At 62.7% G+C, this 14231-nt stretch overlaps 2 protein-coding genes across 5 annotated transcripts; one reads left to right on the plus strand and one right to left on the minus strand.

Moving 5' to 3' along the window:
• The first annotated feature begins 825 nt into the window (after window positions 1–825).
• Window positions 826–6615, plus strand: GLB1L (galactosidase beta 1 like). 2 transcript variants are annotated; one of them, XM_085310896.1, is made up of 16 exons: window positions 826–934; window positions 1392–1564; window positions 1892–2042; window positions 2293–2353; window positions 2620–2714; window positions 3142–3322; window positions 3396–3454; window positions 3646–3767; window positions 3998–4038; window positions 4412–4530; window positions 4764–4838; window positions 4913–5002; window positions 5170–5283; window positions 5550–5681; window positions 6078–6293; window positions 6370–6615. In XM_085310896.1, the coding sequence occupies exons 1-16, from the start codon at window positions 881–883 to the stop codon at window positions 6586–6588; spliced, it is 1902 nt and encodes a 633-aa protein (XP_085167022.1). In that variant the 5' UTR covers window positions 826–880; the 3' UTR covers window positions 6589–6615. The 2 variants fall into 2 exon arrangements, with proteins under 2 accessions (XP_085167022.1, XP_085167023.1); XM_085310897.1 differs by lacking the exon at window positions 5550–5681.
• Window positions 6616–6880: 265 nt separating this feature from the next.
• ANKZF1 (ankyrin repeat and zinc finger peptidyl tRNA hydrolase 1) lies at window positions 6881–14066 on the minus strand. 3 transcript variants are annotated; one of them, XM_085310893.1, is made up of 15 exons: window positions 13674–14065; window positions 13225–13334; window positions 12997–13099; window positions 12422–12606; window positions 11876–11991; window positions 11418–11571; window positions 10917–11139; window positions 10626–10727; window positions 10237–10410; window positions 10032–10121; window positions 9288–9549; window positions 8744–8855; window positions 8436–8603; window positions 8230–8300; window positions 6881–7510 (listed from the first exon to the last, which is right to left on the minus strand). In XM_085310893.1, the coding sequence occupies exons 1-15, from the start codon at window positions 13963–13965 to the stop codon at window positions 7390–7392; spliced, it is 2283 nt and encodes a 760-aa protein (XP_085167019.1). In that variant the 5' UTR covers window positions 13966–14065; the 3' UTR covers window positions 6881–7389. The 3 variants fall into 3 exon arrangements, with proteins under 3 accessions (XP_085167019.1, XP_085167021.1, XP_085167020.1); XM_085310894.1 differs by having other exon boundaries at window positions 7481–7550; window positions 13674–14066; XM_085310895.1 differs by lacking the exon at window positions 8230–8300 and having other exon boundaries at window positions 13674–14066.
• Between the last annotated feature and the right edge of the window lie 165 nt (window positions 14067–14231).

Below are 14231 nucleotides of genomic sequence, written 5' to 3' on the forward strand. Positions count from 1 at the left end.
GAGGGACGCCCCCGTTCCCCGGGGGGCGCGGCGGGGCCCAGCCCCTCGCACCTGGCCTGCCCGTCGCGCTCTGCCGCCGGCACCGCCCTGCGGAAGGTCCCGGCCGCGAGGAGCTGCTGCGCTGGCAGCGGGCCCCGGCAGCCTCCCGGCTGGTCCCCGGTGCTGGTGCTCCTCCAGCTGGCACGGCCCGGGGTCACGTGTGTGCAGGGACTGTCGATAGAGATGGTCTTGGGGTGATGCTGGAGGCATGATTTTGTAGGGATGCTCTGGAGAGCATCCTGGCAGGGCTCAGCTTCGCTGCTGCACCACTGAAGCCAGGGGCTGTCTCGCTGTCTCGCCCCGCGCCGAGGCTGTGGTGTCTCCSCGTCGCACTGATCGGGCTGGCACCAGGCTCCACCGTTACGTCCCAGTGCCCTCTCTTTCCCTGGAGGGCCTGGAGAGATGCCCTGCTCCCCCAYCCCCCTCCCTGTCCACCCCACACCAGGCACCCTTTGGGGTCCCCTGTGAGGCTCAGCAGTGCCCAGTACTGCTCCCAGTAAGGCTGGAGGGGGGGGCACTGGAAGCCTATCAGCCAGCCCGTGCTGGCTGTGGGGTGCTGCCTGTGCCCCATGCCCAGCAGCGGTCGGGGTGACGTGTGGCACTGACGCGGGCAGCGCGAGGCTGGCCACGCTTCGGGCGCGCGCGGGGCGGCCGAGGCGCCGGCCGTGCCCGCCGCCCCCTGTCCGACTCCCACGCTCCTCTCCGCCGGCACCGCTGCCCGGCTGCCTGAGCTTAGGACCTGGAAGAAGCGCCCGGAGCTGTGGAGAAGGATCATGTGATGGTGTCCACGTCCCCTCACGTGGTGGTGGCTACRTCCCCGCTCGTCCCCGCTGCTGCCGGGATGGGGCCGCCCGCTCTCGCCCTGCTGCTGACGGCAGGGCTCCTGCACGCGCAGGTTAGCAAAGCCAGCCCGGGCGGAAAGTTCGGGAGAGGCCGGTGGGGCTGCGCTGGGAAGGATCCAGCTGGGGTGACGCCAGGAGCTGCCGCTTTCCTCCTCCGTGTCCCCGCACCCTGCCTCCTCCTGCCACAGCTCCCCTCTCCTGCAGCCCCCTGTGCCTCTCCYGGCCCCTCGCCTGCCCTCCAGCACCCTGTCCCCAGCACCCCACCTGAAAATGCTCCCAGCGCGGTGTGAGCAGCAAGGGGGTGCCACGGGGCGGCCGTGGCTGCCCTGCCTCTCCCTCCGGGCCCTCATCCGTGCGCCGAGGATGGGGAGGACCCCCTGGGATCCCCCCGGGGTGGGCAAGGGGCGTCCCCCCCACCGGGAACCAGCGCCCGTCCCCAGGGAGCAGGAGACGGGGCAGCCGGGGCTCGGGGAGGGTGCGCGGCCCCGACCGCTGCCCCTGTGCCCGCAGGCGTCCGCCCCGGCGCGCTCCTTCCAGATCGACTATGACGGCGGCTGCTTCCGGAAGGACGGCGCCCCTTTCCGCTACGTCTCGGGCAGCGTGCACTACGCCCGCGTCCCGCGGCCCGCCTGGAGGGACCGTCTCCTCAAGATGTACCTGAGCGGGCTCAGCGCGGTGCAGGTGTAAGTGCCGGGGCAGCCCCGGCCGCGCGGAGCCCCGCAGCCGTTCGGGCGGCTCCGGGGCCCTCAGTCCCGCACCCTCCCAGAGGCAGGGGTGTTTTCTTGTCTGATCACAGGGATCAGCCTTACTGAGCCGGAGGGGGGTCAGGGACCCCCAGGGCTTTGCTGGCCCCACCATGAGCCTGGGCTAGCCCTGGGTGCCACCCCTAGCCCATCCCATCCTTTGCAGGGGGAGAGGGCCCAGCCTGTGCAGAGGGGAGAGGAGATGTTTCCCTGCCCTGCTAGAGGTGTCCTTCACCCATCCACATTCATCATCGCTCTCTCCACCAGCTACATCCCCTGGAACTACCACGAGCCGCTGCCAGGGGTTTACGACTTTGCCGGGGACCGGGACGTGGAAGCCTTCTTGGACTTGACAGCCGAGCTGGGGCTCCTGGTGATCCTGCGGCCGGGACCCTACATCTGCGCCGAGTGGGAGATGGTGAGCCCCAGCCCTGCACCGAGCCCGCTCCAGACCAGCCCGGTCCCGTGTGGGATGACCTCATGGGGGCCTGCGCAGAGCGGGGCTGGTGCCTCTTGCTGCGTTGCTGACCCTGGTGCCTTGTAAGCCTTGGGCTGCAGCCCCACCAGGCACGGGCCGCTCTGATGTTGATCACCAGTGTTTTGGCTCTGTGCCTCCGAGATCGCTGAGCAGCTTCTGTCTCCCTCCCCACTGTGGGGTGTTTCTCTAGGGTGGCCTGCCTGCCTGGCTGCTGTGGAAACCAGACATCGTCCTGCGCTCCTCCGATCCCGGTGAGCCTCRGAGTGGTGCCCGGAGAGACTGGTCCTAGTCCACACATGCTGCTGTCTGCTGCTGGTCTGTCTCTTGGCACTCACCAGCCCCAGAATGCCCATCTTCTCTCTTGTCTGCTTCTCTCTTTTGGGAGCCTGGTAGTTCCTCCTTCATCTCCACTTTCCCATTGCTCTCAGCCCTGCCCCAACCTCATCCTCGCAGCACTGGTTGCATGTGAAGCTGAGCGGTCCCTGCGGTCAGGCTGAGGTGCTGTCTGTGCCCCCAGATTACCTGGCAGCCGTGGACTCCTGGCTCCATGTCCTGCTACCCAAGATCAAGCCGCGGCTGTACCAGCACGGGGGGAACATCATCAGTGTGCAGGTTGGGTGCTGTGGGACTTGGCTCTCTGTCCTGCTCTGGGTCATCTTCAGCTTTGCCCTAAAAAGCTACCTGCATTCCCTACACTTTGCCCTCTTCTGGCACGCTCTCAGAGCCCCTGGGTCATCTGGACCATGGTTTCTCTGCAAGGACTAGGGCTCAGGATACCTGTCAGTGCTGTAGGGCAGGAGGTTGGGGTTTGAGGGGCACCAGCAGAGCTGGGGCTAGTAGATGAGGACCTGGGACTGCAGTATCTGTCCCAGGACCTCTTTGACACTGTCATGATGTCTAATGCCCCGCTTGGGCCTTGGAGGAGGGAAGGATAAGCTGGGTGCTCATGTCACCCTGCTACCCCAGGTGCAGGTTGGGACCTGACTCCAGCCCTGCTCCCGTGCGGGGTACTGGGTCCTTCCCTGTGTCCTGCTCACAGGTGGAGAACGAATATGGGAGTTACTACGCCTGTGACTACAACTACCTGCGGCACCTCCTGGGCACCTTCCGGGCACTGCTGGGGGATGACGTGCTGCTTTTCACCACTGACGGCACACAAGCGGATGAGCTACGCTGTGGCACCCTGCAGGGGCTCTACGCCACCGTGGACTTTGGGCCAGGTGCTCCATGGAAGAGGAGAAGGATAGGGGTCCTGTCTCGACCTTCTCCAACCTCTCCTCATAATTTCCACAGGCTCCAACATCACGGAGGCATTTGGTGCCCAGCGCCTGGTCCAGCCAAAGGGGCCCCTGGTGAGCTTGGCGTGGGCACCTTGGGAGGGAATTAGCCACTGTGGCTTTGGGGAGGCAGAAGGGTTTGGGGGTGYGAGGCAAAGAGGGAGGCTGCGCCAGGCTGCCGGGGAGCAGGAGCAGGGGGGATGTGGCTGATAAAGGCGGTGCCAGGAGCCCCCGCTCCGGCTCGTAACAGCCCCTTGCGTCCCCAGGTGAACTCCGARTACTACACGGGCTGGCTGGACTACTGGGGGGAGGCGCACGCCAGCGTCAGCTCTGCGCGCGTAGCCCAGGGACTCGCGGACATGCTGCAGCTGGGAGCCAACGTCAACATGCAAGTAGCTCGTCGGCTGGGGTGGGGGCACGGCCAGGACTGCCAGCCCACCCCTCTGCAGGCATCGGCGCAGGCGTCGCGGCTGGCGGCTGACTCGGGACCCGGGCTGTGGGGGGCAGGCGGGCCTGGACTGGGGCTGTGGAGGGAGCAGGGGSTGGGGGGAAGGTGCCTGACAAACCTCTGCCGGGGTTTGTGTGGGTGCTGACCTCGGTCTCTGGGGTGTCACGTAGGTACATGTTCCAGGGGGGGACCAACTTCGCCTACTGGAGCGGTGAGTAGGGCCGTGCCCAGGGGGAGGGCTGGCGAGSACGGTGGGGCCAAGCAGGGGCACAGGCACGCTGTGGGGCCGGGGTTACGGGACTTTCCTTGGCCGTCTGGGGGGAGGCTGTTCCAGGGCTCCCTCTATCCTGTTGTGTGGGCTGACACATACCCTGGGTCCTGGCTAGTCTCTTGGGTCCCAGCTCCCCCTTGGGACTTCTGTTGTCTCTGAGCAGGGACCTTGGGCCTGCAGTCCTGGGGCCTGTCCCCCCACACCGCAATGCAGCTAGCCTAGGGCTGGTCCCCACCAGTGGGTCCTTGGGGTCCAGGCCCCCAGCTCTGCCAGAGTGCCCCTTCCTGCAGCTCCCTTGGCTTTCCCTGGCCAGGTGCCGACTTCAAGGAGGAGTACAAGCCAGTGACCACCAGCTATGACTACGACGCACCACTCTCGGAGGCTGGAGACCCCACTGAGAAGCTGTTTGCCATCCGCACGGTCATCAGTAAGGTGCTGAGTCTGGTAGGAGGAGGGGGACAGCACTAGCATGCCCCTGCCCTGGGTGCCATGAGATCCCAGGCTGCCTGGCACTGGGCCCTGCTGCCTGTGCTGGGGCAGAGGACACAGAGAGGCACCTGGGAGGACAGCCACTAGGCTACTAGGGGMCACCTCCCTGCTGTACTGAGATGAGGGTCCCAGGGGCAGCCACGGCCCAACGGGGCACCTAACAATCTGCTGTTCAGTTCCAGGCTCTGCCGGTCGGTCCAATGCCACCTGCCACCCCCAAGTACGCCTATGGCCGGGTGGCCCTGCAGAAGGTGAGTGCCCGCTCCAAGGGCTGTGCTACCCCTGCGTGGCACTGCCCTGCTGCCCAGCTCCCATCTCTTTGCAGTACGCTAATCTCCTGGATGTCTTGGATGTACTGTGCCCCTCCGGGCCCATCAAAAGCCAGTTTCCCCTCACTTTTGAGGCCATAAAGCAGGTGAGGGGCTTAGTACTGCAGGGGACACAGAGACATTCCTGGGCTTGTCTTCTCCTGTACGGCCGAGCCTGGCAGGCCAGAGCACTGCCCTGGCTCTAGGATGGAGGGTCGGAGCCAGTGGCCAGCCCTGCTTCCCATTTCCCGTGCTGCTCTGCTGTGTCCCCCAGGCCCACGGCTTTGTGCTGTACCGCACTCACCTGCCCCGGGACATCCCAGACCTGGCCACCCTGAGCGCTCCTCCCCACAGCGTCTGTGACCGCGGCTACGTGATGCTACAAAAGGTGAGCCCTTGGGTGCACACCTGGTGCTCGCCCTGCCTCCTTGGAGCCAGACAATACTGTGCCAGGTCCTCGGGGACAGCCAGGGTGCTGGGAGCCATGGACCATGCTGAGGCCATGGGAAGTGGCTGTCTGCCTGTCCCTGTCCCTGCCAGGGGAGGTGCAGCTCAGGAAGGGCRAGGGCAGCTAGCTCTGCTGGCTAGCTGCGGATGGCATTTGGGGTGCTGGGATCCCAACACAGGGTGGCCTTGCTGACCTCATGCCTACAGGAGTATCAGGGGACRCTGGAGCGGGACGGGCAGACATCGCTGCAGGTGACAGGCAGGGAGGGGGCCACCTTGGACGTGCTCCTGGAGAACATGGGCAGGATCARCTTTGGGGCCAACGTCAGTGACTTCAAGGTGAGAGGAGAGGGCTCCATCACCTGCCTGGGAGGGCACGGCCTGGGCACCTGTGTGGCCACGCACACCCTCYCCTGCCAACCTTGACAGACTTTGGCTAAAGTCAGCGCTTGGGGGCAGAACTCCTGTTAGCTCTTACACTTTCCCATCCTCCCCCTTCCAAATGCACAAAGGTGGCAAATCCACCAGGAACCAGGGAAGGCAGCAAGACTGGCATCGCCCTCTGCCATGCATGCCACCATGGAAGCCAGGACCCTGCAGCCTCTGCTTGGGTCCAGTCCCATGTCTACTGCTGAAAGGGGGATGCACCCAGGGGAAGCCAAGCAAGGTCGTGTATGGCACCCACCTGCCCAAGGCAGACTGTGCTGCCTCATTTTCCCTCCTGCTCCTTCTCAGGGCCTGCTGGGGAACCTCTCCTTGGACTCCAGCCCACTGAGCAGCTGGCTGATCTACCCCCTAGCCATAGATGCTGCAGTGCAGCAGGGCTGGCCCCACACTGCCCTACTGAAATCAAGCAGCAAGGGTGGAGCAGGGCCAGCCTTCTACACTGGGATCTTTGAGACCCCTGGCATCGCCTGGGACACTTTTGTGAAATTCMCAGGGTGGAGCAAGGTAAGGCTGTGCATGCACCAAGGAGAGGGGATGAGAGGGGAAAAGGGCACAACTCAGCCCGGTCTCCATCCTCTAGGGCCAGCTATGGATCAATGGCTTCAACCTGGGCCGGTATTGGCCCCGGCGCGGACCCCAGCAGACCCTCTTCGTGCCTGGCTCAGTGCTGCAYCTTGGCCGTCCCAACAACATCACGGTGCTGGAGCTGGAGGGGGCAYCTCCCACCCCCTTCCTGCTCTTCCTTGACCGACCTTTTTTCAACACAACCATCAGCCAYGGTACCATGGCCACAGAATAAACCCAGAGCTGCCAGGCACTGTCACCACCTCTTGCTAGGGCTGAGGAGGTGTGTGTTGGGGGGGAGCTGGTGAAGAGGAGGAAGCGGCAAGCCCTCCTCGATGCCTGGGGAAGGGGTATGTATCCCAGCACAGACATCTGCCCTCCTCTGGGGCCAGGCCAATGTCTACACTAGGAGAAAGCAACCCAGCTTCAGTCTGTTCTGCATGTGCCCCCCACAACTCATCCCCAATGGTATCAATGCCTGTGCTGAGTCCCCCTAACACTCGTGCACACACAGCATGCTGGGCCAAGCAGGTTCCGACACCTCTTTATTGGCAATACAGGCACAGGAGGTAGTTGCCAACGTAATATGGCTGAGATGCCAATGGCACCCAGGAGAAGCGAGGAAAAAGCCGAGCCTCGAGAATGCCAGCAGGCACGGCTGCAGGTGGCACAGGGATGCAGGGTCTGGATGCATTAGGATCTGTCTCAGCGCCAGAGACAGCAGTCTGCAAGGCAGCAGGGAAAAGGGCAGCCACGAGGATTCCTCATCTGGGGCTGGGCTGGGCCATAGAGAAGCCCCAGTCCCTCACATTAGCTCATAGAGGATCCCAGCTCTAACGTCCCCAGGACCTGCCTAGAGAAGCRTGCCCCCTGCGGCTGACCAGGGCCTTGCTGCAGCTGCCCCAGAGAACGACATGGCCAGCGCAGTCACTCCGTACAGCAGTGCTTCAGGGCTCTCCGTCCCCCTGCCAGGCAGCCAGTGCTCAGCCATGTCTCCACCACATTGGTTCTTGGCAGGTGGCAGCAGTCTCCGGCCCTACGTGTGGCTGGCCCGGGCTCGGCGGTGGGTTTGCAGGCAGGCCGTGGAGCAGAAGGAGAAGTCAAGGTAGTGGTAAGGGATCCGGCCCAGCAGGGACTCCCCACAGTGCCAGCAGCGGCTACACAAAAGAGCAGAGGTGGCCCTGAGTGATGGGGACACTTGCAAAAAGGGCAGAAAAGCAAAGATACATTCAGTGCCTAGGTTGAGGGCTGGGACAAGGGCACCAGCAGCACAAGGGCGCTGGGGCTCCTCTGGTAACAGGGCAGAGGCATCCAGGCACAGGGCCACCCAGCAGCCCTGCTGCCTGGCCAGAGCATGCTCCCTGGAGGCGATGCAGGGTGAGAGCCTGGTGCGAGACACCTTGGAGCAGGCTGAACATGGGAGAAACAGGCCCCACATGGAGTTGGGGAGCCCCTGTCCAGAACAGCGTACAGGGCTGACTGCCCACAAGGCTGTGGGGTGGCACAGAGAAAGGACAAGGGATGTGACGTCAGCAACAGTGGCACAGAAGTGGCTGGGGAGGTTGACTTTCCATAGCCCTGGCCTCAAGGGGATGGGATTGCCCTTTGAAAAATATTCCCAGAGTAAAGTGCAGAAAGGGAGACAGCATTGGAACAAGTACTGCTAGGAACAGAATGGCTGGGAATAGGTTTAGGCTGGACATGAGAAGAAAGGCAGGCAACAGCCATGCGAGCGTTGGGGAGCGGGTCTCTGCTGTGATGACTGTGCTGTGTTGTGCTCGCAGTGAGGAACAGTCCCTGGTAGAGGAGTGCTCCTGGCTAAGACTGACCATGCTCAACCTCCCTGTCACCGCACAACAGCTACCCCGGCTGTTACCTGATGTTAGCAAGAGTTGTGCCGGCATCCTGCAGCTTTGTAGCCAGCCTCCGCTCAGCAGCCAGGGCCCTCTGGAGAGCAGAGAGCCAGGTCAGCGCCTCCAGTCTGGGAATGGCCCTGGGAGTGCCAGGGCCTGTGGCACCAGAGCCTGCAGCACCTGCACTGCCCCAGCCCGGCCAGATCCTCTTCCCCATATAGAGCCTCACCTTCTCCCTGTCAGACAGGGCGGCAAACCGCTGCTTCTCRTCCTGCTCCTTCTCCTGGCGCTGCCGCTCCTCCCGCTGAGCCTGCTCCCGCTGCTTCCGCTGGGCTTTCTGTGCTCGCTTCTTCTCCAGCTTCTTGGCCTCCATCTCTGGCGTCAGAGGCCCGGGCACCTGTGGGCAGCAAGGGTGGAGACTGAGTTGGGGGTGAAGACATCAGTGGCCTGGGGCAGAATGCTGGGGTATAGCCAAGGAGGGCTCAGCTCTGGGGTCCACCAGCCCTTGAGCAGCAAGCGCACAGGACAGGCACCCACCTTGGCACGGCTGTAGTCATACTTATCCGGATGGTCCACCACAAACTTGCGGAAGGCGTTGCGGGTCGGTTTGTCAGCRGAGACGCAGTAGGCGGGCCGCTCCTGCCTGTCTCTGCAGGCCAAAGCAGACCAGCTCAGCCTTGCAGTCTTGCTGCCCGTGACCTGCTGGGCTGCCAGCCCAGGGACTGCCCCAGAGATGTCCAACCAGAGCAGAGGCCAGGATACCGCAGCCACGGACGGGAAAGTTGCACATCCCCTGGGTCAACAGCTCCCAAATCCTCCCGTTCCTCATTTCCTGCCTTGCAAAGGGCAGTCTCGCTCTAGCCCTCTGAACAGCCTACCGATAACCCCAGGAGCACTTTAGGGCAGGGCTGGGAGAGACCCACCCTGSCTGTCCCAGGGCAAGGCTGGCAGGAGTCTCCCGTGGCCAGGGCAGGAGGGTCACTGGCGTAGGCAAGGGAAGCACCAGGCACCAGGGCRTGCTGGAGAAGCCTCCTACAGCAGAGGCTGTGCTCACGTGCCCCTGGAGGCCCTGCGATCGTACCTGAGCGCAGGGTCAGCCCCTGCCTCCAGCAACAGGTACACGGCCTCGGCCTTCCCTGCACATGCTGCCACATGCAGCAGGGTGTAGCCACGCTCGTCCACAGGCTGGTTGAGCAGGGAGAAGGGCACAGCCTCCTTCCCACCCTCGCTGTCCCCTGGTGGGCTCCCGCTCTCTGGCACACCCAGGAGGTGCCGCAGGGTTCCCACATCCCCTGTCTTGCACGCTGTGAACAGRGCATCCCGGAGCTGCGTCTGGGGGTCTCCTATAAGGGAAAGACACAGAAGGGAGCCTGACACCACGTGGCCATTCGGCTCCCTGCATAGAACAGTGCTCTGGTCTCTGCATGACCTGCACAGCGCAGTTAAAGCGTTGTACTGCTGGCTGGATTTGGGCAGGATTTCCAGTGCCTTCAGAGCCTGCGTCACGGCTATGTGATTGTGACACTGCTGAGCACAGCTGACAACAGCCAGGCCCTTCTCTCCTCCCGGGATGAGACCTGTTCCAAACCCCCCCCCACACCAGGCTGAGCTGGGTGCTGCCTGCGCAATGGAGCAGGTGCCAGGGGATTGGACCTGGTGGCCCTCCCTTCTCCCAGAGCAATGAGCARGCCAGCTGGGGAATTGCGGTATCCTAGGGCTGTTCTCATAGCACAGATCTCTGCTGCTCTCTGCTCCCAGCCATCCAGGTGGAAACACTCTAGGGCTCACAGTTATTACTCCCTGGCCCAGCTCCTAGCCTCCTTACCTCCACTGCCCCAGGAAAGGGGCTCAACCTCAGCCTCCCCCTGTGGCTCCGCTGACAGCTCCAGGCTTCCTGCCTCCTCAGCACAGGGCCCTGCGCAGGGGGTATGCAGTGGAAAAAGGGGTCACAGCCCAGGCTGCACTCCAGGCATGCCAGCTCCTTCCCCGGTGCCTTCCTACGCAGTCCCAGGCCTGTTCTTCCCCCTTACCTTTCTCCACCTTCTTGTCCCTCTTCCTCCTCCTCTTGCGGTTTCGCTTGGGCATCACTTCGAACTCCCGGAGGTCCAAAGTCCTCAGTGTAACCTCCACAGTTTCCAGCTCCCCTGTCAGGCTGTCCTCCTCCTCTTCCTCCTCTGGGGTTGAGGGGGGTGACAAGGCAGGGGCTGGGACCCAAATATAGCATTGATCACTTAGGGCTCTCTGCCAAGCACACACCATCCAGCATGAAGCCACTTTCTGCAGAGCGCCCCTCTGCAGTGCCAGGCCTTGCAGTGGGGCTGCCAGCCTGGCCCCTGGCCATGACACCAGTCCCTCCAGCGCTCAGAGCCACGTCTCCCTCCATGGCTCCCTCCACATCTCCCTCCATGGCTCAACTCACCGCTCATGCCCTCCTGCAGAGAATCCACTTCTGCCACCCGTCGCGCCTTCTGCCAGCTCTTCCGGGGGGACCCAGTGATGTCTTCCAGTGGTGTGTCCTTCCCTGGGCAACAAGGGCGCTCCCATCATTGCCCGGCGACAGGGAGTGCTCCATGTCTCCAGGGATGGAAGGCCGGACAGCTGGCACCTCTATCTCGTGGTGCAGCACGCCTTAACACGCATGGGGCTGCATGCGGGGACCGTGTCACTCCACCTGCTCTGACCCACAGGCTCCACAGCAGGGCTGACTCACCGTATACCTGCAGGCTGGCCAGCATGGTGTGGACTCGCAGCACCTCCCGCAGGGTGGCCCTGCGAGTGCTGAGGGGGATGTGGCAGATACGGGGGTCACCCTGGGTAAGAGGTGGGTTCCTGCTGCCAAAGAGCAGTGCCCGGTTGTGGCGAGGGGCCCGGAGGAAGATGCGCTGGGCCTCCTGCAAGTGGTGCGCCCAGCTTGTCAGCAGGTCCTGGATATCCTGGGGAGGAAGAGGTGGGCATTGTGGGGTCCTGAGCTGCACAGTGCGGGCACAGGCAGCCCTAGAGCAGGAACAATCTCAGGACTGAGCAGCCCCAACTGTGTTTTGGCCTCCCTCTGGAGCTCACACCCCACACGGGACCTCCAACAGCAGCATAATTCCACCCAGCGGAGCCAGGCATGACCACATTCCCCCACCAAGGTCCCAGCGCTGGTCCCATTCCCACCTTGAGCAACGCGGCCTCGTTGTAACGGTCCCAGCGCTGGTCCCATTCCCACCTTGAGCAACGCGGCCTCGTTGTAACGCCGCAGCGAGGCTCCAGCCGACCTGGGTGTGGCAGCTGGGGTCTGGGCATCCCGTAGGCTCTGGGATGTGCCCCGCCGGGCTCGCACTGTGTAACGGTGGAAAGTCTTGTGCTCCTGCACCTGGGGGCTGTGGAGAGGTGCAGGCATGAGTAATAAGGCCCATGCACAGAGGGAAGGAGAGATGATGCTCCCCACAACCCTGGAGGGGTTGTTGCCTCTGCCAGTGCCCCATAAACATTTCTCTTGCAGTGGGATAGAGCTAAACCAACTCTCAAGCAAAGACCAGGAGCTGCTGGTGCCCAGGGTGTGCATTAGCACTGTGATGAAGGAATAAGGAGGGGGTGGCCATCATCAGTGAAGGGCCTATCCAACACCCAGCCCCACTTGTCCCTGCCAGAGGGGTGAGCCAAGGTCTTCTCCCCCATACTCACCCCTGGAAGACAGCTCCTACAAAGTGGCCGCCGCCCATCATCAGCACAACCCAGCGTGTGCTTGCACTGAGGCTCTGGAGCGATGTCACCAGCTCTGCTGGCTCCTCGCTGCCACCCTGAGACACAGACCCTGCTGCTAGCATGTGTGGGATCACCTTACCACCTCTTGCTATCCTCCAGGTCAGTCCCTCTGCTGGCACAGGGACAAGGGGGGGTTACAGACAAAAAGAAACAGAGTTCATCCTGTCCTACTCATACTACTGGGCTGTGAAGAAGGTCCTAGCTACTGCTTCTGCCCTGGTTTGAGTAGGGCTTTCCACTTGCAAAGGTTTGTCAAATTATAGGGAAATGGGGAAGTAGATCTTGCTCCTGGGAGYATCCCAGAATCAAAAACAGACAGAGAGTCTTAAGGCTCTGATTTGGCACCCAAGGCCACCCTCCCCATCCAGGGACATGGGGGACTTCCAGGCAGATGTCTACACCCCAGGCCCCCCTCTCCCCCCAACTCTGGGGTTCCCTCCTCCAGCAGGCTGGGCTGTGACTTGCCTTTCCAGTGCCCAGCACACAGCGGTAAGCAGAGATGAGCTGGCCCTTTGCATTCCTGAAAAGCACTTTATGGGAGCGGGGAACCTGGGGGGTCCCAGGATTATTGTTGRCAGCAGGCAGTGACTCTGACTCACTACTCGAATTGGAGCTCTCCGAATCAGATCCCGAGATGCTGGAAACATCACCTGCAAGAGAGAGAAGAAATGGGGCAGTGGAGCAGGGCAAGTATCAATCCACRGCCATCCCCAAAACTTTGCAGATAGATCCAAGGGCCCAGATCTGGTCCAGAGCCCCAGAAAYGTCCAGTCCAATACCTTAAATAGTCACAAGGGGGCTGTAGACAGTGGAGAGAGGTGCTTGGGTCAATAGATCCCAGACACGGACAGGCATGGGCGCAGGTGGAACATACTTCTGTTCCCACAACAAGTCAGCAGGCTCAGGGCCCAATAGCAGAGCCAGGGGACCCCACCAGGGCAGAACAAAGGGACCCTAAGCAAGCAGGGGCAGCTAGGGACTCTCGTCCCCAGCCTGGGCTGGGCAGCCTGGGCCCTCCTGAGGGCAGCGCTATCCCTCACCCGCACAGGTCTTCTCCTCAAACCTCTCTGCCGGCAGTGTCCGGCGCCCCAGGAGCCGCTGCTTCAAGTTGAAGCGGTGCCAGTCAAGACGGTAGTGCTCGGTCTGGGGAGGAAAAGGAGCGAGGGGTAGAAGCAGCAGGCACTGCGCTGCGCAGCCCTGGGGCCGAGCCTGTGCCAGCCCTGCTCAGTACTGCCACCGCTGACGCCGGCAGGTCGGCCTCCGTTCACCTGCTCCTCCCGGCTGTCAAACGCCTGCGCGCAGGTCGAGCAGTACATCCGGTCAGGCACCTCGGGGACCCCACGGGCTCTCTCCTCGCGGCTGGCAACTGCAGATTTCTCTGCAAGAAAAAGGAAGGGTTGTGCCACAGCCAGCTCTTCATGCAGCACCACTGCAAGGGCTCAGCAAGGAGCAGGGACTGCTGGGTCTTTCTGCAATCCCGGATACCCAGGTAGCACTATGGCAGCAGAAGGAATTTTAGAGACTTTTGGGTGACAGACATAGGTCCAAGCAGAGCCCATTTCACCGTCCACCTGGCAGCTCCCACAGTGCCAAGCTCCAGGTAGCCACCCAAGCTGTACCACAGAGGCTCAGTCCTCATAGTCTAAGACAGACAGATACAAGCTTGGCCAGATAACCCCTTCATGATATTCCTCTGCTCCCTTGGAATCAAACCCACCATGATTTGCGGATCCTGGGTCCGTGACCGACGCATCCACCGAAAACCCAGTGACAAGGGATAGTCCATGCAGGAAGGTGGGGTCCTGGGCAGCCTCGAAAATGGATCTGTTTTCTGGGGTTGGCATCGCCACTGCTCCTGAGTATAAGGGACAGCACTGAAGGCGAGTGACAGCCCTGTCTCCAGGATGCTTCCCAGCTGAAGGACAGCATGGGGAGCCCGGGGGCATGCAGGACAAGGGAATTTCCAACCCCAGAAGCACCAGCCAGCTGGAACCGCAAGCCCTTCTCATAACCTTCTTCCCCTCCAGGGATCCCAACAACCCAACAGCTGCTGCCTCCCCAACGGATCCCGCACCGCACAGTGGCCAGTAATCCCCCCTCAGGATCCCGGTGTGACCCCCCAGGATCCCCCCGCCCGTGGCGATCCTTGTTCCCTCACGCCCAGGGCTCCCCATGGCACCCCCTCCCCCCGGAATGTCCTCCCGGGAATCCTCCCCCAGGAGCCGTTACCCTCTCCAGGGACCCGCCCCCATGGATGCCCCCCCCCGCTGCTACC

Source organism: Rhea americana, unplaced genomic scaffold (assembly GCF_003343005.1).
Source record: "Rhea americana isolate MKP2758 unplaced genomic scaffold, rheAme1 scaffold_33, whole genome shotgun sequence".
Taxonomy (NCBI): domain Eukaryota; kingdom Metazoa; phylum Chordata; class Aves; order Rheiformes; family Rheidae; genus Rhea; species Rhea americana.